The sequence below is a fragment of the Gymnoscopelus microlampas genome (genome assembly GCF_963454915.1).
Source record: "Gymnoscopelus microlampas genome assembly, chromosome: 18".
Classification (NCBI taxonomy): domain Eukaryota; kingdom Metazoa; phylum Chordata; class Actinopteri; order Myctophiformes; family Myctophidae; genus Gymnoscopelus; species Gymnoscopelus microlampas.
Genome location: NC_139955.1, coordinates 18,223,474 through 18,248,692, shown reverse-complemented (window position 1 = coordinate 18,248,692; position 25,219 = coordinate 18,223,474). Strand labels below are relative to the sequence as shown.

The 25,219-nt window shown below is 42.0% G+C and overlaps 1 protein-coding gene across 1 annotated transcript in view; it reads right to left on the bottom strand.

The window, feature by feature from the left end:
* LOC311033747 (alpha-1A adrenergic receptor-like) overlaps window positions 1-19,838 on the bottom strand; it is a 32,088-nt gene extending 12,250 nt beyond the window's left edge. The window contains exon 1 of the mRNA XM_084041380.1: window positions 18,435-19,838. Coding sequence (XP_083897506.1) covers window positions 18,435-19,425 — 991 coding nt within the window. The 5' untranslated portion in view covers window positions 19,426-19,838. The remainder of the gene's footprint in view (window positions 1-18,434) is intronic.
* Between the last annotated feature and the right edge of the window lie 5,381 nt (window positions 19,839-25,219).

The following is a 25,219-nucleotide window of genomic DNA, read 5'->3' as shown; positions in this document are numbered from 1 at the left end:
ATCCGACCGCTATGCCCATATATGGTCATGTGCATACAGTATATGGGACCGACCGACTTCAAACTCGGCCCGCACAGCGGCAAGGAGTCGAGGAAGTGCAGTGCCTGCCACAGAGTAGTAGATGTCCAGAACCGCGATCCAACCAATATGCCCATACAGTACAGTATATGGGCATTCCAATACTGATGACATCAGGGATGTCCATATGGGCATAAAAGGGACAAGGACTGACATATACAGATATCTCCATACATGGGCATAAAAGGGACACAGGTAGACAGAGAGAAACAGACATCTCCATATGGGCACAAAAGGGACACAAGACAGACGGGTACAACAGGTATGACAAAGCCCCCAACACTATGACTCAGACATATCGGTTGGATCGGCAGTGTGACGTGGTGTGAGGCTGCGGAGCTGCCCGAACTCTAGAGGTGAGGGCCGAACCTCTAGTGATAATAAAAAATCCAATCGAAAATCGAAATGGAATCGGAAATCTGATCAGATACATCTTCATGACACAGTGTTTTTAGAAGAAAACAGAAAATGGTGGAAAATCTGGTATGGTACTGTATATGGAGTTGTGTCATGTTACAAGAAATGCAGGGAAAACACTTTTTTTGTTTTAACTGTATGACCTAGAGCTGAAGAGTTATAGGCCAAAACGTGAAGAGGACGGTTATAGCACTACCATAAAGCCGATGAGAAAAGATTTGGGATGGTGTTTTTTCCTTGGTCTACTGGGAGTGTGCGTGCAAAGTTTTACTCCAATCAGTCCAGTGGTGTCCGAGATTAGACAGACTAACGGACAGACAGACAGACAGACAAACGTGTGTGCGCACGCACGCACGCACGCACGCACGCACGCACGCACGCACGCACGCACGCACGCACGCACGCACACACACACACACACACACACACACACACACACACACACACACACAGAGGCAGAAACATAATCTCTGGCCTTCGGCCGTCCGGCCTGGCAGAAATAACTAAAACTTTTAATCACTCTAGCTGTTGTTTCAGTCTTGTGACTTAATAAAAGTACGACCTCAGGTCAGGTATGTCAAATCTGAAAAGGGTTACCCTCAAGTCTGGAACACTGTACATCTCATTAAAAGCTTTCTGTATGTCAGTGTGTGGGAGGTTTTTATCCTGAGTCTAGGGGAGATACAGTTTACAGGAGGTAATAGCTATCCAACATGGCCTTAATACATTTGAACATTTCAATTCAAATATCTTACTTTATTACTTTTTGAAATCCAATATGCCAGCCACTCTTCCGAGTCAGATTCTGATTGTCCAGAAATATGAATGAAGTATTCAGCTATGGAGTTATTTCCCAAAGTAGTGTCACAGTGCCCCAGAAATGTCATGTACTGTACATCTCTTAGTATAGTAGTTTAGTAGTGGGTAGTGCCGGGGGGCAGCAGCAGTGGCTCAGTTAGTAGAGCAGCCCCTTGGGAATAGGAAGGTAACCGGCTCAATGCCCAGCTCCTCCTGGGTTAGTGTCAAAGTGTCCTTGAGCAAGACACTGAACCCCTAACTGCTCCCGATGAGCAGCGTGCCTGGCATGGTTGCCTCCGTAATTAGTGTGTGAATGGTGAATGTAATGCACAATTGTAATGCACTTTGAATGAAGGAGCAATATAAATGCACCATTTACCGGTGAATCCAGAATCCAGAAATGAACAAAAAACATTAACAACAGCAAAACTACATAAACAATACTTCCATAAAGTCTAAAACAACACTCATATTATCAATTAGATTCTGTTCTACCGAAGTCTGCTGAGAAACCTTCCAAAATATCACCAAATAAGAAGAAAATAAACTTTTAAAACACCCAGAAGGTAAACCGGCTCATGCGCAAAATACGCACGCGCCTGGGCACTCGCGTGCATGTGAATAAGCTCCGTTCTTCGCTTGTGCTCCTTACCCTCCTTCAAAGGGTTAGGGTTAAAGGTTAGGGTCTTAAAAGAGCACTCTTCTGCTATTCGTAACTAGCCCCAGAAATATCTTCTAAGTTTAACCCCAGAAATAACCCGCCAACAGTTTTTATTTTTTTTGTACATTTACGTTCATTGCTTCTAGCGTTCATGATGTCTTGTATATATTGTATATTGTTGTATGTCTTTAAATGTCTTGATGAATTGAATACCCATGACCACAATGGATGTATCCTTTTAACAATCATTGAAAATCATACCACTCTACTGTTTACAAACTGTTAAGAAAGTATGCAATCAATCAATCAATCAATCAATCAATCAATCAATCAATCAGTCAAAAACTGTGTTTAGCTTTGTGTGCAAGATTGCCCCTAGATTAATGTTTTTATAATTATTTTTTAGTGCCAAGGGTCCACTATGCCCTTAAAGGTACGCACATGTATTTAAAGTTTAATTTACTGAAGCAGTTATTTTGTGATGGTATTTTGTAGCATACTGTTGTCTGCTGTTGCTGTGCAGCGTAACTGTTGTTTTTTCCCTCACCTGTGTTATATATTAGAACAATTTTAATTCCGAAGTGACTTACTCTTTTTATTGAACGCTTAAGTCTGGTCAAAGTGGTTTACAGGGTATAGATCTCAACCGAGCTTAGAGGGTGAGCATTTGAGGTCTTGGGGGTCTTTTGTTTTGTTTTTTGTTGTTTTTCTTTTCATTTCTGTTTGGTTTTGTTATGCTGGTTTGTACGTTCATGTCCCTGGCCTGAAGCTCTCAAGTGTGATTGTCTAGCCCTGTGTCTAGCCAACTGATTAGAAATGCTTTAAAAATAATATTTTTGTAGCCCAGCCTCTTGTCCATTAATTTAATACCCTCAGTGGGGAACCAGGCCTTATATTGTGTCAGGGATCTGCTAAACGTCCAATTGGAGTGGCGTAGCGGCCGTTTATAGCATTAGGCTCCTTAATGTCACAGAATGAAAGGGATATCATGTTTTTTTTGGATGGGTTCAAACATCGAAATGGGGATTTTACAGGTTGCTGCTGATTATTAATCGAGCTATACTCTGTAACTTGTAACTCTGTAAACAGGAATATGATCTATAAACTGGCCATGTAAACAAATTATTTAGAAAGAGTCAAATAGATTGTAGCAGTCCATATAAATGCAGTCACATAACAAAAATCGCACCCTGTGTGAAGGAAGCGGTGCCTTTGATGAGTGGCCTCCTGGTGGCGCTATAATAGGGCGGGGCGGGGCTTCAGCAATTAATGCTCGTCCCTAGTGGTGGTGTAAGTCCACAAACCAAATTCGGACTTGGTGGCATGCTGCTAACTGGAGTTATGGCTGTTTGTAGCCCAGCCAATGGCAATACAGAGGGGGCGGGGCTTCAGCAATTAAAGCTTGTCCCTATTGGTGGTCAAAGTTCACGTGGTAAATGTGTATTTGGTAGCATGCTGCAAAGTGGACTTATGGCTGTTTAAAGCCCAGCCAATAGGAAGACAGAGGGGGCGGGGCTTGCTACATTTCAGTTCGTCCCTATTGGTGGTCTGAGTCCACGTACCAAATTTGTACTCAGTAGCATGCTGTGAACTGGAGTTATGGCTGTTTAAAGCCCAGCCAATGGGAAGACAGAGGGGGCGGGGCTTATGTAATTACAGTTGGTCCCTATTGGTGGTATTAGTTGGACTTGGTGGCATATGCTGCAAACTGGAGTTATAGCTGTTTAAAGCCAGTGGCCTCCTGGTGGCGCTATAATAGGGCGGGGCGGGGCTTCAGCAATCAATGCTCGTCCCTATTGGTGGTCTAAGTCCACATACCAAATTTGGACTTGCTGGCATGCTGCGAACTGGAGTTATAGCTGTGTAAAGCGCTGTTTAAAGCCAGTGGCCTCCTGGTGGCGCTATAATAGGGCGGGGCGGGGCTTCAGCAATCAATGGTCGTCCCAATTGGTGGTGTAAGTCCACATACCAAATGTGGACTTGCTGGCATGCGCACTGCAGTTATAGCTGTGTAAAGTGCTGTTTAAAGCCAGTGGCCTCCTGGTGGCGCTATAATAGGGCGGGGCGGGGCTTCAGCAATCAATGCTCGCCCCAATTGGTGGTGTAAGTACACATACCAAATTTGGACTTGCTGGCATGCTGCGAACTGGAGTTATAGCTGTTTAAAGCCCGTGCTCAAACGGACATCCGGGCTCAAACGGACATAACGGACAAACGGACATACGGAGGGACATAGTCAAGTGTAGTGGCCTCCTGGTGGCGCTATAATAGGGCGGGGCGGGGCTTCAGCAATCAATGCTCGTCCCTATTGGTGGTCTAAGTCCACATACCAAATTTGGACTTGCTGGCATGCGAACTGGAGTTATAGCTGTGTAAAGCGTCCGGGCTCAAACGGACATACGGACGGACATAGTCAGGCTCAAACGGACATACGGACGGACATAGTCAGGTGTAGAGCGGCTGGCACCGCTAAAAATGGAGAGACACAACGACTGAGAGAAACCGAAAGATATGAAGGAATAACCTAGCTTTAATGCCAGTAATGCCACCCCACTACGCGTTCCCATTCACAGACGTAACTCGTGTGGTTATGTAATCTCGTTTAAGTGGCTGTCTAGGAGTGGAAATAGCATGTGAAAATGCCATCCCCTAAGAGGAAACCCATTCATGTGTGGAACACAAGGCCAACACACACATGCAGAGAGCATACTCCAGGGTCACCTCAGAATTTAGACACACACACACACACACACACACACACACACACACACACACACACACACACACACACACACACACACACACACACACACACACACACACACACACACACACACACACACACACACACACACACACACATTCTTTATCTCTGTCTCTCTCTCTCTCTCTCACACACACACACACACACACACACACACACACACACACACACACACACACACACACACACACACACACACACACACACACACACACACACACACACACACACATTTCCTCTCATTAAGCCATCAGAGGTTCAAGCCTCTAGATGTAATGTAAACATGCTACTCTACCACTATGCATTCCAAGCAAGCTGCAGCAGATAGGCATTTGGGTGAAAAATGGTAATGCTGTTGTTGCTGAAGGCCCCATGATTGCTGCATGTCTCACGCAAGGTGGCGTGACATCCCGAATGTCCTAGCAGAATATTAGTGCATGGTGGTTTACTGTGGGTAGGAGCTGACAGACAGATGAGAATGCTGAGAGGCTTCGCTGGAGAATGTATTTTAACAAATGCACATGTGTGGCTTTTTGCATTGTGTTTCCATGAATCCTACATGTTACGTGCAATATCATTGCATGCACGTGTGTTCATTTTGTCTCTAAAGTTTCCCATGATTGCCGCATCTGCCACACCTGGCTGTGACTGGCCCATCCGTCCTTCAATCTTCATAAGACTATCAGCTCCTCCCCTCCTAGAACGCCAGGTGGCTCGCACTTCATTTTAAGCTGCACCTGTTTTTCTGTTGCACTCTCTGGTATTAGACCTCCTACATTGCTGTTTGACATATTGTTATATTTGTCATAGTTTGATCTGTGCCAAACTCAGTCTGGGTTGTCTGTCCTTTTTTTTATCCTTTGGGGTAACAACAACACACATGGGTTCATAGCTTGTTCCTCTAGGTAAGAGGTGATATCCACCATCTGTTTGTCTAGACAGAATAGGTAGCGTTTTCATTTGTTTGTTTTGGTTATCAAAACTTTAAAAGGGTTTAGTTAATCAAGGCTTTGTTTTACTTGGTTTTTGATTTGGCTTCACTCAAGTCTTTCCCGAAATGTTTTGCTAACTAAAAAGAAATAGCGTAAAAATAGCGTGTGTCCCATCTGTATGTTCTTTTTTAATGTTTGCCTAATCTCATATTGTAATAAATATTTTGGCCAGATCAAGGTTGCTTAATCATGAGGGAAAACCCATGTGTGTCAAAACCGATCTCCGTCCTTCTTATATTTAGAATTTTCTTACATTTTAATTAGTAACATTATGTCCTACAGACAATAAAGGCATTTTTAATCATATCCATGGGCTCATCATTATTTGGGACTCGGGAGTGTGCTTTAAATTAGCCTAAGGGCTTTCTTGTCTTCCAGATGAAGGTTGCTGTTGTACGTAAGGGAAATTGCGCAAGGACAATGGTGTTGCATTATAGCTAGCCTAATAACCATCATAGGAATTACAGGGAAAGGGATCACTCCCAAGAACAGCGGTGGCTGTGGTAGGAGAACGATGACACCGATCCTGTGCCAGTGAAGAATCTAGCTTCCTAGATTCCTACTCACTGGTTTTCTCACGGTGCCTCTCCTTGCCTTGGGAGTGGGACAGGGCCCCTGCTTGTCATTGTGATGAATGTGTACATAAAGTACTATGGGAAGATACACTTTATTCATTAGGGCAATGATTCTCAAACTTTTTCATGTCAAGGACCCCCAAAATGTATTTGGCCGTGGACCCCCATCTAAAATATTTTTGTTCTAGGGAGCCCCAGAAGCAAAGATTTGAATGTTCACTTAAAATATATATATATATATATATATATATTCAATGGTTTGCACAAATATTCACATCTGCTATTTTTGAATAGCCAAAGTATAAAAGGTTAAAGTGGTTAAAATTATTGTGATGCAATATTAACACATTTTGCTGGGGACCCCCTGGAACCCCCCCCAAGGACCCCTGGGGGTCCCCGGACCCCACTTTGAGAACCAATGCATGAGGGTATCCAATGAGCTGTACGGCTGGCAGCTGTCGTCCCACTCCTACACTCAAAAGATGGGCTGATTACTCTAAAACCAAGCAGCAGTGGCTCAGGAGATAAGAGCGGCTGCTTGGGAATTGGAATATTCCCCGGCTTGGAAGGAAGGAAATGTCCTTGAGCAAGACGCTTAACCTCTAAACTGATCTCATTGAGCAGGTTGGTGCCACGCATAGTTTCCTCCACGTCAGTGTGTGAATGCGTGAATGTAATGCACAATGTAAAGCATTTTGGATAAAGGCACTATATGAATGCATCATTTACCATTTAACACAGGAGGACTGGTGGCATGCAAATTCAATGTAGTTACGAGAGCGGTTGCTAACTAACCTACGCCTACTGTTTTGGAAACCAATCCCATCAGGATAAAGTCTTTGCATTGGTTCTGCAATTCATGTCTTCCAATCTAAATCCTTACAGTTTACAATGTTGCTATATAGTATATAGCAGCATCTAAATTGACACAGACGTCCCGGCCGGATTGAAAGGTATAAAGACGTAGAGGGTAAACAACGTCTAAATGGGTTAATTGAGCAACTACATGAAATGTTGATGTCACAAGATGCTACGGATGGATATCTCGGCAGATCTCCAACGCAAGACTATCCAAAAGGAGCCCGTCTTTGGGGGTTTTGTTTTCGTTAAACATGCCCCTTTAAGTGTGTTTATGTTGAAAGTCTATAGCCGGCAGTGAAGCCAGCTGCAAGACAATGGCATGTGGATAACTGTGTTTTTTTTGTTTTCATCCTTTCTATAAAGAGCCATGCTTGCACCTCCTCCACCTTCCTGAGCTCACTCATCTCACTACGAAACAATGGGACACGTTAATGCAGCAAGACATCCTGTTGTTGTCAAAGATGATAACAAGTGATGCTGAGCCACGTAAACACACGCATACAGACAATAGCAGACTGTTCTCCGAAAGCTCCCACATCCTAGCGTATCACACATTCAATAAATATGATTAAAGTTTCTCGATATAATAAGACACGAAGTGTTATTGCTCCGGCCGATTGCTTCCAGTGAAACCGCGCCACAGGGCTATTTCTAGAGCTTGATGTCTCCAGGGAGCATACCGTTATGGCACTGCCCTGTGCCCTGTGGACTCTTCATCACAGCTCTGCTGTCTCCTTCATCACAGCTCTGCTGTCTCCTTTCTCCACCAACGCTTTGACACTTAACGCGCTCATTATTCTTCCTTCCCAAACACCGTTTCAATTACCCTGAGAGCACAGAGGCCAGCAGTCTCAACACGTAAGCATAACACACATGTGCACATGATTGTGCGCCGCACACCCACACACACGCTCACGGGCACACGCACACAAAAAAGACATGGAAACAGGCATATACTGTATAGCACATACACACAGCAATTAGCATACACGCACAAATAACCTTATGCATAGAATAGATATATTGCACAGAATATGGCCTGCATACACATGCATGCAGCTGCACGCACGCACGCGCGCGCACGCACGCACGCACGCACGCACGCACGCACGCACGCACGCACGCACGCACACACACACACACACACACACACACACACACACACACACACACACACACACACACACACACACACACACACACACAAGCACACATGCGCACATGCACACAAGATTTGCATAACACTTCAAGGCAAGGACTGGAATATTCTGTCACATTTGGTGCATGCTGCCTGCATGGGTCGATAAATGAGAGGTTCTCATGGGTCATTAACATCTGTGCTTTTGGGTGTTTAAGTGCCTGGGGAATTATCCCCTGAGGACTAATGATTTCTTCAAGTGAGATGTGTGACTGTGAACTCAAGGGATCTATTAGATGCATACATTCAAATAGATTAGTGATTCAACTAATTTGTTATAAGGAATTCCTGCAATTCTAATTTGGATGATAAATGTGTGAATGTGGGTGAATTCCTGATACCAAAGCAACAAAAATGTTCCATCAAGTTTATTATTACTGTAAAATCTCAAGGCAATTTAGTGATACTGAAACGTTTATTTGCTGGGGAAACATGAGCCTCGAAGTGAAACATTTTTGGGAAATGGCTACATTAGACTTGTTTCTAACATTAGACCTACTTTAATCTAATGTTGTTAGAGTCAACACAATTGAAGTGTAATGTTTACATAATGTGATACTTAGGAAAACAATCAGCCAGTCAGTCACAAACAGTCTTGCCACTTCAGTGTACACAAAAACAAGAGCAACTAGAAAAAGTGCTCCTCGGAGCACAGGTCTCCGCCAGGTCAGGTAGGTTATTGTGGCCTCCTGGTGGCGCTATAATAGGCCAATGTGAAAGGGGTGTCATTTCTTCTTAGGCTTTTCACGGCAATCAGACACTGCATTCATGATTTCAGGCTTTTGTTCAAAAAATGTGTTTTGCTAAGATTAGACCTGCTGGTGGCGCTATAACAGGCCAATGTGAAAAGGGTGGCATTTCTTCCTCGGCCTAGTGGGAATGTGTGTGTGAAATGTCACGGAAATAGCAAGCTGCGTTCATGATTTGAGGCGCTTTGTTCAAAAGGGACCAATCCTGCAAACTTTGGAAGCCAACCTTAGCCAATCGGGATGGAATATGGGAAATCGGACAGATCCGTGTTGATCACATGACTATAGAGATACTGTGTACCGATTTGCATGACGTTTGGATAAGATTTGTAGGAGTAATTAAAAAAAATGTGAAAGATTTGGGGCAGAGGTTCTGAATTGGCATCCAGGGAGTGTGTGTGCACAGTTTCGGAGCGACCGGGCCAACGGTGCTGGAGATTAGCTGGTGACAGACGGACGGACACACGGACGGACGGACGGGGTGGAAAACATACTCTCTTGCCATGCCTGTCGGCCTGGCGGAGACAATGAAACAAACCTAAACTAAGGTGCTCCGGTCGCTGATTCTTTTCATCAGGATCAGCCAAAACCAATTACATGTTTTGTGCATAAGGAGAACAGAAACTGCAAATATTTCCAAAATTGTCTCTATATTTAGTTTACTACCAAAAATAAAGCGTTTCCATTCAGACACATTCCAGTACATGGCTGGTGTTATAGGGCGAGCAGTGGCGGCCATTTTGTGGTTCCACAGATAGAAAGCCAATATTTGTTTTCCATAGAGATTTACGAAAATATTTATATTAATTATTCTAAGCCTGGAACCAAGCCATCCAGCCTCCAGAGGAGGAAGGGAAAATGGTATTTATTAAATATAGTATATAATATAATTAAATATTCAAATATTTTTTGACACAGGGTTAGGGTTAGAATCAAATGTTCTATGGTGATGATTCACCAGGAGCATGGATGGTTTCAGGCTTAAAATAATTCATATAAATATTTTTGGAAATCTCTATGGGAAAAGTTATTGGGCTTTCTATCTGTGGAACCATTGCTATGCCGTATTTTCAGGAAAACCTTCCTGCAAGGGTGAGGGCATGGATATGATGCATTCATGTTGCAAAGGTAATATTTGTCCACTGATAGCACTATCAGTGGACAATATCACTTTAAGGCACCAACATCTACAGCTTAAAAAAAAAAAAGATCTGCATAAGGGTAAAATATTACACCATGCTGTCATGGAGTAGGCTACTGTATTTTGTTAGAGCTGCTGTGTTGGAAATAGCTAAACTTTTGCACGAGCTCATGGCACAGTGAGTCGAGATGACATCAATAGATAATATAAATGCAGTAATTAGAGAAGTCAGCTGTGTTTGACACATGAATCAGAGAAGTGCAGTGGACAGAGAGGACAGAGGCAATCACGCATAATATCACCCGCAGAAGGGAGGAGCTGGGTAATAATGAGTTTGAGACGGGAAATCCCATTCCGTGGGTGGAGGTTAAAGACGGCAGGGAGAGTGAATCTATATCCAGCTCTGAGGTTTTGATGAACCACACAGGAGCTTGGCTTGGCTTGAGACAAAGACGTGAGCTTACTGTACATTACGTTGTGGTATCATTGTGAGCATTTTCTTCTTTTTTTTTTACAATAATATCACATTTTTAACCACTGATGTCCTATTTCAGGGTTTTTTAAGTTGGTGGTCCGTGGACCACTGGCGGTACATGAAGATATGCATGTCCCTGATCATGCATTCAGTAATGTAAAAAAGTGATTTTCTTTCTCTCCATTTTCTTTTTCTTTTTTTTCTCTTTCTTTTGGAGAAACTTAGACCACAGCTGTTGGGACAGTGGAATTAAAGACATTATCATTATTATCAGTGGTCATATGAGGAGGATTGTGCTTCAGTTCCAAAAGTACTTCAAGCTTAACTACTAGTACAGAAGAGGCTCATTAAGATCCACAGACTCTGTCACATACTGTCACGATATGAGACAAGTTTTGGAGCCAAATGAAGAACCACACAGGCAGGCAGGCAGGAAGGTAGGCAGAGAAGGTTCAATGGTGATTTTAACTAAAATCTGACAAGCACTTATTGAACACAGGGAGGTTTAAATAGACACAGACTAACAAGACACAGGTGAAACATAACTACAATCAACACAGGGATTGGCTGGGAGACTAACAGGACACAGGTGGAGAAACAAGTAATCACAGGGAGGTGAGACAATGATCCTGACACATACATATATGATACACAGCACTAATGCACCATGTGAAGTTCTGGATGAGTTGTCAGACAGAATTTCCAGAGCTGACCTAACAGCAAAAGCATTTTCATTATTGTCTCCGCCAGGCGTGTGTGTGTGTTGTGTCCTGTCTGTGTGTTACCAGATAATCTCTGGCACCGTTGGCCCGGTCGCTGCGAAACTGTGCACACATACTCCCTGGATGCCAATTCAGAACCTCTGCCTCAAATTTTGGGCCTGTTATAGCGCCAACTGGAGGCCGATTTGTGCAAAACCCAGTTTTTTTACATTACTCCTACAGATTTTATCCAAACGTCATGCAAATCGGTACACAGTATCTCTATAGTCATGTGATCAACACGGATCTGTCCGATTTCCCATATTCCATCCTCATTGGCTAAGGTTCGCTTCCAAAATTTGCAGGATTGGTCCATTTTGAACAAAATGCCTCAAATCATGAACGCAGCTTGTGATTTCCGTGAAATCTCACAAACACATTCCCACTAGGCCAAGGAAGAAATGCCACCCTTTTTCACATTGTACTGTTATAGTGCCACCAGCAGGTCTAATTTAGCAAAACATTTTTGGAACAAAATGCCTCAAATCATGAATGCAGTGTCCGATTGCCGTGAACGACCTAAGAATAAATGGCACCCTTTTCACATTGGTCTGTTATAAAGTCCACAATAACGTACCTGACCTGGCGGAGACCTGTGCTCCGAGGAGCACTTTTTCTCGTTTTTTATTTCTTTACATTTGCAACTACATATCTGTGTTCCTGTCCACCACTATATAGCCAAGAATAGACTGACTGTGTGCACCTCAAGAAGAAACCTAATCTTAACCCATGTCCAGACCCGATACAACAGTGGTTCCCAGGTTGATAGTCAGGATGGTGGTGCCTGGCTCTCAATGAGCGAAACCCCTGCCATAATTCATACTTTCACATTGTTTGAAAAAGCTTGGTGTGAGCTTGTAGATCTGCCATTTTAGTTTTGAAGATTTGTGAAAAATAATTAAATAAATAAATAATGAAACTTCTTTTTGCCTATAATGACATGCCCAAAATAGGGACACCAGGTTGAAATAGATTTTAGGATATACACTGGAATTGTCCTACTGATATAGTAAATAAAAATACTTCATAACTTTTTGTATAGTTGTATACAATAATGTGTGGTTGTCACAAAATACTTCGAGATGTGTGAGAGAAGGTTTAAGGTTCAACTTTGTCAGCAACACTAATTACAAAGTTGTGCACTAAAACGAACAAAACAGTTGTGGTAAAGGTCGCGTGACGGCCAGCCATCCACATCTCCATGGTGCCATCTTGGGAAGGGATTATAAACAGATTTTGTTATATAGTTTTGTTGTTTTGTGTTTTTAATTGTGGTATGGATCTTCCTGGGTCTGAAATAAAGACTGATCTGAATTGGCTATAGAGCCACGAGGTAACAAGCCATTAGAGGATTGAAGTATTAACCTGTTGAGTACTACTGAGATTGCCCTCTATTTTACAAGGGAGTCCTGGCCAAGAGAGCAGCAAGTAGGCTTTACAACATACAACAAGTAGGCTACAATACAATATAATACAAAACAAAACAAAAGCAAAAACTTTGAATGTAAAATGTAAAAACTAAAAATAATCTTCCTATGGAGAGGTACGGTAAAAACTAAAAGTGGCAGGTTCTATGAGCAGAGGTTATCTAAACTTTTCCAAATAGAAAGGCAATTTAAATAGCTAGAGAGTTGACCAATGATGGCTTTATGAATAAAAATGTGCCTATGAAGTCAAGCCATGCAAATACATAATGAAGTCAGACCTGCACTGTCAGACAGATTACAGCAATGTGTAAGGGATTTAGCATTTGAGTTAAAGCGTAAGGCTCCATGGCACAGCAGGCAGAGTCTAAAACTGTCTATAGCCTGGAGGGTGGTAGCAGTGGCATGACACATGCATCGAACATCACCATAATTAATCACTGTGAGAAATGTGGCTACGCTTGTACCAGAATCACCTATGGTTAAATGAATTATGGGTTGTAAAGTATCTCTATGCAACAGCTAGTCTTGGTACTACCAGATTCAGAACACTGCTGCTCAGGTCCGTACTAATAGCAAGAAAGCATCATATCACGGTCTGTCCAAAAAACATTAAAAAACAAACCTTTGTTTATACAGCATTGATTGGTTAAGGACCAAAATGCATTTCTGATCCTGTGCTACAAAAAACTGAATAGGCTTGCACACTGACAGATTAGGGAAAGGATTAGGCTCTTGGGAGGCATAAATCTATTTAGTTACAAAGTGCAGAAAATTACTTAAGTGCAAAAGTGAAAAAAATAAGTTTGGGTGTGAACCGAAACAACCACTCTTTTTTTCACTTTTGCCCTTTGTAAATACATATACGTATATTTTTGCATCCCAAGAGCCTCATCCTTTATCTGTCAGAGTGTGAACTTCAATGTTGGCCTCTCACACCTGGCTTTGGCTTTATGCCTTGAGTTTAAAGCGCAGACTTTTCTACTTCATTTGATCTTGTGCTACACCATGAAACATGCAGACTTCTCAGGTCGTCTCAGGTCTGCTTTTTGAACCCAGAGTCAGTAATAAACAGGGAGAAGTAACTTTCAGTTTTTATGCACGACATATCTGGAAGGTGGAACAAACTCACAGAAAACTGAAGGTCTGCTGTTCTTTTTCAGTAAATCAAACCTTAAAGGGTTAGTTCACCCCCAAAAGGCCGGTCATCAAATTATTGGCTTAGGAATGCGACAAAAACAAATAAATATCCATGAATTCAAGTCTCCATGGGGTGACTAATCGATAGAAAAAAAGTCATTTTGGGGGTGATCTATCCCTTTAAGACGACTGGCTAATACTGAAGTTTTTCTTCTCCTTTTTTAAATAATTTCTACAGTACTCAAAACATAATTCTGTTCTATTTCAACTTCTTCTTTTATAAAGTGTGTTTTAATGCTCTGTGTCTTAATGTTTGTTTGTAAAGCACTTTGAATTGCCTTGTTGTTGAAATGTGCTAAACAAATAAACCTGCCTTGGCTTATTGTTTGCTGATTAGTGCGTGGGTACAGTATGTGTGCACAGGAGCATGTGATGTAGGCTTCTCAAATGATGGTTAAAATCAAAACAGCAGTGCTCACATGAATAGATTGACTGGATTATTGTTACGAATATGTTGCCTTTGTTCTATAGAATAAATATGTATTGTGTCTGATTCTAATTAAAGTGATTTTGTATTCCCTGTATTTGTATTTATATGAACTAAACCGGTTCCCGTTGGTTAAGTCGAGAACGAACGAAGTTGGAAATGCATGCCCCACCCGGTTATGCAATACCGACCCGTATCAAAGTACCCATTGTACCCGTCTGTCTGTCTGTGTCCCTTTTACGCTCGTATATGGAGATATCTGATGTCATCAGTATATATATGCCTGTAAATGGGCATGGGCATATACTGATGATATGGTTGGATCGGCGGTTCTGGACAACCGGATCCCTCATATGCCTATATATGGGAGTATCGGTCAGATCGGAGATTCTGGACAATCGGGCCAGATTCGACGCCGGGGATGGCACTCCCTCGGTCGTTGGCGTTGCATGCATCGAGTTTGAAGTCGGTTGGTCGGACGGTTCTCGAGATACTGTATGTGAACCACAGACAGAGATTTTGTGCATTTATTGTAAGATTAGGCCTCCCTCTGAAAAGATGTTGTGTCAGGGACCCACATTAGAGAACATGTGTGTAAGATCTTTAAAAAATATTCAAATATGTTAGTATAATGTTAGTATAAAATAGGGTTAGTGGTTAAACTCATTTAGCCGGGGACCCCCTGGAACCCTCTCAAGTACTCCTGGTTGGGTTACCCGGAACCCCACTTTGAGAACCACTGGTCTAATCCCTAACCATTACTAGTATATCCCTTTAATTAAATTAACATTAAAGCTGCATTATGCAATAATTTTGTTAGCACAAGGTTAAGGCTCCTCCTAAAGGCCAATACATGCTCCTTCCGACGTCAGAAAAGAAATGCCGTTTCGGACAGGCTTTCCGAACTAATTTAGTTCGGGCAGTCAAGATATCTGGTGGTGCAGGAGTTCTGAGAAAAAGTTCTGCGACCGCCCATCAGAAGTTTTGAATGACGTCAATTTGTAGTTATATCACCTCCATTTCCGATAACTTTGGAAGGAGCATGTATTGGCCTTAAGATTGTGCTTCTGTCTCTGAACTCCTGTCAGATTTGTTGGAACACATTGACACCTCACTGCTTCTCACGTTATGGTGGATTTTCCAGCTCAAGATGTCCTCTAACTGTACTTAAGGTGAATGGCATTTTACAATGATCTATCTCCATGCAAAATGAAATTACCAATTTAACTGCTAGTCATTTATTCTTCCTACCTTTGCACTTATGATAACAAAACTGACTGCTGCTGAGTGTGTACAGTTGGCCTATGTTTTCTTTTTCTTTCTGACAGACAAGGGATGAGGAGGCAGGGGCTAGTGCCTCAAGGGAGGGCTTGTTTTGAAACAGAACAGCTTATCGTAATTCCCATTACTTATCAGTAGGCACTCATGCGGCTTAATAACTCTATACTGTACCTGAGCAGAGACCCTTGGAAAACAAGGATTGGCTACACACACACACACACACACACACACACACACACACACACACACACACACACACACACACACACACACACACACACACACACACACACACACACACACACACACAGTAAAATGATAGAGATGTTTGCACCTATGGCTTCAGAAAAATATTCGGTCAACGAAGTAGACCATATATGGATAAAGTGGTTAAATGACAACACGGATATAGATTAACCAGTGAAACTGGTTGGATTTACACAACACATGTGATTTCTTAGTTTCTACCGCAGTCAATGGGTTAATTATTTCACACAAAAAGACTCTCTTTCTCTCGCATGTGTGTGTGTGCACACACACACACACACACACACACACACACACACGCGCGCGCGCGCACACACACACACACACACACACACACACACACACACACACACACACACACACACACACACACACACACACACAAAGACACACACTATGGGCTATCATCAGCACTCAGAGATGCCAGTGACCACAGTCTGTGGTCTGTGGTTTCACTCTCCAGACCTCACTGCACGAGGCCTTGCTTGAGGGACAACAACCGCTCTTTGATCTGAGCAAAGTCAATAAATGACTTTTTTCTAACCCCTTCATCACAACATGCCCACAGCATGAGCATTTCACCGCAGTATATATTGTTTAACTCCCTCTGTCGTTCCCTAAACAGCCATGACAGCCTTGTCCAGACTCCAGAAGTATTGCCAGTCAGTGATATTTAGTAGAGCTCACTGGATCCAGTTGTCAGGGCTGATTTGGTGAACACAACCCAGTTCCTTCCTATGCACTCAGAACCCATACTACATAATACAGAGATTGTGCTATTACTGTATATGTGATGCATTGTGAGATTTTGATCTGCTACTCCTTTAGCTTTTTTTTCCTTTTATTTTTTGTAGAATTTTCACCCTTAACATGCTCAAAGTAGGGATGCCATTTAAAGTGTTTAAAGCAGCCTCAAGTTCAGAGCCAGATTGTCTCTAAACAGATATCTTTTGATCTTAAGGGTTTCAGTGATTTAGGATTCATGCATTAAACCAGTTCCTCAAACATGGATCATGCAACAGTGACCATAACAATAACCATACTAACCATACCCAGATGGTGCAAAGTTACAATCTTGTGGAATGATGCAATCTCCCAAGGCCACAAGGTAACATGGGTTCATGAGTCTAGCTCATCAGAAACAAGTTTGAGCGCCTACTGTAGCTACACACTAACCAATTTTGCCATATGCATGCATTAAACCAGGGGTCGCCAACCGTTTCTTGATAGTCAGTGTGCCATTATTTAATTATGACACCACATAAAAAAATAATATTTCCATCTGATTTTGATTGTCCATAGGCTAACAACCTTTATTTTGTTCTTCTTCTTTAGAAATATTTTCTTTCACATCAGGATGTAATGATCATTAGACTCAGAGCAATAACCCACCTATCTCCCAGACTCCCTCTCCAGTTAGAGTTAGGTGTTTGAATGAATGTAGAATTATGTGCAGGATGTCATTTTCTATATAGATGTGAGGGGACTTCATTTAACTGACTAAACTCTTTCCGAATGTTTCATTTATTTAAGAAAAAACCTCTCTCTCACACGTATGCCAGTGTGCCAGCCCAGTGATCACCCTCCCCTGTGCCAAACATTGGCAAGGTTGCCTACCCCTGCATTACACTGTGCAGTCTTCACGGTTCACGCTCAGGAGCTGTCGTGTAGCATTATACAAGTCTGCCAACTGTATTTGCCCAAATGACAACTCAGAGCAGTAAAAACTGGAACAAAGCGAGAGCCTGTCTCTTGTGCCAGTTTTAGATTTGATTCATAATAGGCCTGTGTGCCAGATGCCAACAAGTGCTTCCTATGCGACATTATAATCATTACTGTAAAATCCATCCGGCCAAAGTCATTAGCTAATTGAATATATGGCTGATTTTATTTTGGCAGGTGTTTAAATGTAGTTTTACATTGATTTGATCTTTTTAATTGTAGATTGCAATTTTGATAATCTGCCAAATTAACTATCTCTATGCATAGGGATTAGTAGACATCCCAAATGGGAAATACACTTATACATTTAGTCTTAATAGCCTTTATAAAGTGTAGACCAATGGTTCTCAAAGGGTCCTTGAGGGAGTTCCAGGGGGTCCCCAGCTAAATGATAGATAGTTATTAGTTACTATGGAACCAAATAGGCTAGATAGGTCCTTGAAATTAAAATGGTTAAGAATCGCTGCTAGAGCCGTAAAAGATCTTCTCCAGTTATGGGGGTCCCTGATCCTGACATATCCTTTCAAATGGGGGTCCGCAGGCTAATAGCCTATGTGTCAATTTGGGGGTCCTTGATATGAAAAAGTTTGAGAACCACTGGTGTAGACACACTGCATGATGAACTGTTATACTTTGAACCTACCTATGGGCAAGGCGAGGAAGAACGGCAGCCAGCAGAGTGTAAACATGCCGACCACGACTCCCAAAGTTTTAGCGGCTTTTTTCTCCCGGGAGAATTTCAGGAGTTTGACGGTGAGGGAGCTTCGCGCCTGGCTGGCGCGGCTCTTGCCGACGCCAGACCCGGACTGATCGTCCTGCGCCTGGGATCCCTTGTGGATCCGGAGCGTCAGCTCGCCGGAGTTCATCCTCTCGCGCATCACGCCGGCCTCCAGGTTCTTGGTGGTCCGCTTGGCGACGATGTACACCCGGCAGTACATGGCCAGGATGACGACGAGCGGGATGTAGAACGAGCCGATGGAGGAGAACAGCGCGTAAAAGGGATCCTCGGTGATGCCGCACTCCGTGTCGTCCGGCGACGGCGGCTGCTTCCAGCCGAACAGCGGTCCCACGGAGATGACCAAGGACAGCACCCACACGCCGAGCATGGCCAGCAGCGCCCGCCGCTCGGTCACGATGCCCGGGTACCGCAGCGGGTGGCTCACGCCGATGAAGCGGTCGATGGAGATGGCGCACAGGCTCATGATGGACGCGGTGCAGCACAGCACGTCCACCGCCGCCCAGATGTCGCAGAACACCCGGCCGAACACCCAGCGGTCCAGGATCTCCAGCGTGGCGGACACCGGCAGCACCGTGGTGCCCAGGAGCAGGTCGGCGATGGCCAGGTTGATGATGAAGTAGTTGGTGGGGGTCCGCAGGTGCTTGTTGCACACCACCGACAGGATGACGAGGATGTTGCCCACGATGGCGAACACGACCAGAGCCCCCAGGATCAGGGCGAGCGGGATGGCTCGGGTGAGATCCAATTGATCACCCAGATGATCCGTTTGGTTGCCCGTGGAGGAGTTGCTGGAGAAGTTAACGGGCGGTGGTGGTGATGTGCCCACTGTCCCATAGTCCAGTTCCGAGGAACCGTTTTCCCAGGAGTTTGTCGCATCATCAATGCTCAGATTCATGTTGACTCGAGTGGTCCTCCATAACAGTATTCAGAAGTTGTATTCACGGTGGGATTCGATCGCGGGAGCTGGCGGTGTCTAATCAAGCGTTGTCACCAGGTAAGCCACCGAGACAGCTGTCCAACCCCTCCATTCGAGTGGTAAAATTTGAAGCTCCAATGCGTGCCTTTTAGTTTTAGTAGTCCTATAGTGACGCATTAATAGGGAGTGAAAATGACAGAGAGGCAATAACTGACGCCTATCTGTCAAAAATACACGTTATATATGTTGCCTAAGTGGCAGTAGCTATTGTGCCCCTATAAGTTAACAAACGAACTATCCAAAAGCAGTGCGTAATTTTGTTTTTAAAGCATTTATAAAAATTGTTGAAACATTTAGTTGTGCAGCGCTTTTCCATGTGCAGTCCTGCTCTCTCACTCCTCTCTCCCTGAATGAAGCAGGGCTCAATGGAGCACACAGGGGGGTACAGACAGTAGCAGCAGTGGTGGAAAGTATCCAAGTACATTTACTCAAGTACGGTACTATTTTGAGTTATTTTTTACTTTACTGGAGTATTTCCAGTTTTCAGAACTTTTACCTCTACTCCGCTACATCTCAGGCAAATATTGTACTTTTACTCCACTACAATTATATGATTTGTTTAGTTACTTTGTAGATTTGTATTATTATTACAAAACACACTAAGCACTTCAGACCTATTTTGGCCATTTGAAAATAGCAATTTGTGAGCTTATAGATCGACTATTTTCAAAAGATGTGCTTTAAAACTTGTGAAATTGGACATTCTGCATAATGAGTAGCCTACTTTCGACTTTTGGTGCTTTAAGTACATTTTGATACCAATACTTTTGTACTTTTACTCAAGTAAATTTTGAATTCCTGATTTTTACTTGTAAACAAAGTATTTCTACATTGCAGTATTGATACTTTTACTTAAGTAAAAAATGTGGGTAGTCTACTTTTCCCACCACTGCTCTCACCAGTCACCACACCACAAGCTTTCCAATGTGATTAGATGAACAGAAAGGCAAAAAAATCTGAAGAGACTCGAGTATGACGCAACGTCCCTTAATTAGAACCAAAAAACACGTGGCAAGTGGCACCACAAAGGGCATTCAATTATACAGTATGTACCTCAATATCCTCTTATCTGTACCCTCGCATTCTTGCTTTTACGCACACTTGCTTCTTCTCTCCCCCCCCCCCTCATAAGATGTCTCTGCATAAATTGAAAGGGATTTATTGAACTGGACCAGTATTTGAAAATAAATTCTTCAGTGACTTGACATCTTCCAAATTTCAGTCAGTATTATGGCAAGTTGGCAACAAAGCATAAAGGACATATTTCTTCACCAACTGGGTAACTAATAATAATAATAATAATGGATTTTATTTTATTTTAATCATAATGCACTTTACTTGTGCATTTTACTTTATTTGTGTAAATCTCAAAGCATTTGCATAAAAACCATCACACCACCCTAAAATATCTAATTAACAGTAACAGACTATAGGTTAATTGGGACTGCCTGCCAGAGATTGTAGGCTACACAGGGCAAGCTATATGATTGAGGAAAGCTTAGAGGCTAGAGCAACATAATATTTTGTTTCAGTGGAAAATGAGGTAGCCAAATTGAAACACGTTCTCTTTAGTTTGTGGCTTTAGCTCATATGCCTACAGGCAAATATATATTTAGGTTCTGTTCACACAAGTGCAACAGGTTAAGCCTGAAGGGTCATATTCATAAAGTTCAAAAGCAAATAGCAAGATCACATGAAATCCCTCTCCTGACAGACACATTCCCATTTTGGTCACATGCAGTATAGCTTCTCAACATAATCTCACCTTGGGTGATGACTCACTCAGACTTCAGACATCAGATCAATTTCACATGCATGGAAAATAAATTCGTGTGGTCCATATAAAACACCGATGACCAATCCACAGTAAAATATCAGAATACACAGTAAGACTAGCCTACAGCATAGATACATTTTCCACACTGAGACAAATACATAAATAAAAGAATACATAAAAACAGTTCATCAGTTAATAGTCCAATTTGATATAAAGTGAAAATGTGCAAGTGCCTAGTTAAAAAATAAAATAAACCCTGCAGTACAGGCAGGAATAAACATGTTCATGCTTGTTTTAAGGTTTCATTAATGAATATAATGATATTTATTATTATTGTTATTATTATTATCATTATTATTATTATTATTATTACTGCTAATAGAAGTATATTTCCCCTGCGAGGTTGGTGCTTTGACTGAATTTGTAGTGATGAGGTTCGGGGATGCTATCCTGTTGAATGTTGTCATGTGCTGAATCTGACATGACTCTTTGATCTGATTAGCTTTCAACATTACATACCCTGTATACGTTGGCGACTTGAGGCTATTTAAAGGGCTGTCAGCCGCCTCATAAATTAGGAAGCACAAATAATCTTTACTTGCAAGAACATCCTGGGGCCATGCAGAAAATGATGGATTCAATGTACCATGTTACAATGTCAAAACAAAAAGTTCTTGATATGGATCCATCATAAAGATGGATCGCTGATGGAATCTTGAGTTTTAAGAAGTTGGCTCCCATTATACAGTATGTATATTATACTTTTGCCTGTTCTTGTGGTTCAGCTGTCAGTGGTTCTTTCTCAGGCTCTCAGATTTTATAATTACAGATGATCTTTCGTCCTTTCTTATGATAAGGTTTAACAAACTCAATACATCACATCATTTGTTTGTTTATTTATTTGACTTTGGAGCAATATGCACTGCACCAGATGTATTGTTAGACAGATGATCATTTATAGAACTTAAAAAGACAAAAAAAAAAGAAAAGAAAAGAATACAAAGAAACAAGACAATATCACCAACAGTTAGAAAAAACAATTAGAATGGAGAGGACCAAAATGGGAAAAGGAAGAAGATATGTTTGTTCAGACTGTTTTACATATTCAGTGTCACAATCGTTTAGACATGTACTGTATGCACAAAACAGATGACATTTGTACTTCAAACAACTACAGCAAGCAAAGCATTACTTGAACAACTCAAGAACTTGAGGGTTTTTTGTAGCTCATAAATCTGCCTTCAGGAGAAGGCAGATTTATGAGCTTCAAAACCCCTCAAGGTTTAAATGTGAGCCACCATACAGGTTAAACAGAAACATGTGTACAGAGACTTGATCTCTCAATCCATCAGGAGACAAGTACTGTACAGTACCTTAATATCCATGAATTATTTAACTTCTTATCTAAGACTTGTCTAAGACACTTATCTAAGTGTTGGAATTTTAGTGCATTAAACACCATTCATTTCACGTGAATGAACACCCCAGGGCTCGGCTTTCAAGTACAATAACACTTCCATGTCACGAGGGGCATCCTCCATGAGTATACCATTGTTTGTCTGCATGGCGTTCAGCAGGATGAGCTTCTCCTCTTGTCCAATGGAGGTGATATAAAGCTACAGTTACATAAGACATGGGAACGGTTTGATTTCTTTTTAAAGACATGGGGCCTGATTCTCTAAGCTGTTTATGCACACATTTTGAACGTACCGGCATTTACAAAAAATCCTACGTTACGTGTCTGAGTCTATTTTGCGGGAGGTCCGCTATTTCTCAAGTCTGCTCGGAGCCATGAATTATGGGGCCAAAGCTTGCGTGTATGCCATTAGAATGCCTTATTCTTCATACAAAATCAATTGCAATCGTGCCAAACCTCAAATAAAATATTTATGTGGCCAACATTTGTCAACGCGTATAAAAAAGAAAGAAAACATATGTCAAACGATCTTTGTATGCATATTATAGACATGATGCAAAATTGCAAATTCAACCAATTTTTATTTCTTTTCAGTTAGAGATGAATTATTAGGCGTGTTTGCCGTTTTTGCAAGTGTGGCCACGGTTTCGCCTATTGGACTTTCATGCCAACTCCAATGTCACGCCATTAATTTATAATATTGACCACATCACATTCTGTGGTCACATCACGTGGTCGCTAAAGCAGTCTTTAGCGACCATGTCAATACATTTCCTTCATCATTTGTTAGTTTTTACATAGTTTTTAGGGCTATTTTAATAGGTCTCGGCGGAGCTTGTGATTCACGCGTCTGTCTTGGCCAGGACGTCACCGGAACCCCACATGAAGCAGTCTTACCTTAAGAGGATACACTTTATTTACACGTTATTTACGACCAGCTTAGTGAATCGGGCCCATGGTTTCCAGCAGTGCACCATTTTGGTTTAGTCATTTTAACATAAATCAAACAAGATTTAAAAAATTCTGTTGTCCATCCGTTAGATAAAAGGCATTGCAGCTGGTAATTCATGGTTCAGTGGATGAGTAATGTTTTGGTCAGCACTAGACCATAAATTGGTCATTTGGCAAGTGGTAGAATCCAGTTGTAAAAATATATACAGATAGTGGTCTGCATTTTAAGCCCCATCTGGCTACTGCATATTCATTTGCAATCAAAACAATATCATTGAGATTAGGAATAATAAGAATTGTTGTAAAAAAGAAAAATAATAAAATAAAAAAAACAGCACGTGGAGTTATGTTTCGGTTTGACGTGGGTCGGCACTGCAGAAGTTCAGTGGAAGGAATTTAGAATTAAGTCGTGTTAATTCCTCTGTGTTCCTGGAGAAGGTCCAGATCTGCAGCAGTAAAGTTCTGCTGCTGGGCTGGATGGTCTCTTGGCTGATGGCTGGTGAGATTGAGCGGTTCAGGGGTTACATTCTCCCTTTGAACTCGTTCCCAGTACACCTGCTTCTGGACCAACTTCACAGCAGTCTGGTCACAGTGCTTTACCCAATATGCTCAGCATATTCCGGTCCAACATGGGCAATGACTCAATCACAATAACTCTCTGGCTTTAGTAATACAGACAGGGCTAAAGCACAGCTAAAATCCTTGTTAGTTGCGCATGATTAGAAGCAAGAGTAGGAAGCACTTGTGAAAGATAATGTTAAAGATGTGTGCTGCATAAGAGGGTTTTACTTTTGGACATACTAACTAAAGCAGGCAGTATAGCTCTTGACAAGGAATCATACTGGAATATTTCATGCAAATGATTACCGTATTTGCATTACCCTTGAGTGACAGACCATAATACTTAAAGAGAATCTGGCCTCTGGCAATGTATTGAGTTTGAAGCATTTACTCGTCTATAATCGAAACAGAACTGTGTACAGCACCTTTTTTTTTTGTCGTTGCCATTTTGGGATACAAAAGGTGTATCGTGATGTTTTCATACTGTACCTTTTGACTGGCAGATGTTTCTTGGCAGTGAAGCCCATACACAGTCCTGTTGGTGTTGTTCAACTGCAAATGAGATTTAAAGTGCAGATTTAATAGTGGGCCCACCTGGACAAGTGGGATCAGACTTTCTGCTTCTGTATTCAGTCTGTCCATGCCCATGTATGGCTTATCCTCTGCAATAAGCTGAGAACCGGAAAATAGGTTTTGTTGTATAGCTGCCCTTTGGGCTTATTTATATCATATGACTTTGAAATAACCATAAATAGTCAAAAAGAGGCAAGATGCTGGTTTCCACATCACCTACCAAATCTGCATTTGTGGTTATTTCTGTTTGTACCATTTAAACTGCCTTGCTGTTCCCCATTTAGTCATCACTGATTCCCCATGTGTCTTGTGGTCTATGTCACAGCTCATTTATCACTTGAGGTTTCTGGTACACAGCGATTTTTTGGTTGAAGGTCAAATATGCAAATTGACATCATTATTTACTGTCATATACTGTAGGTAATGCAGAGAAG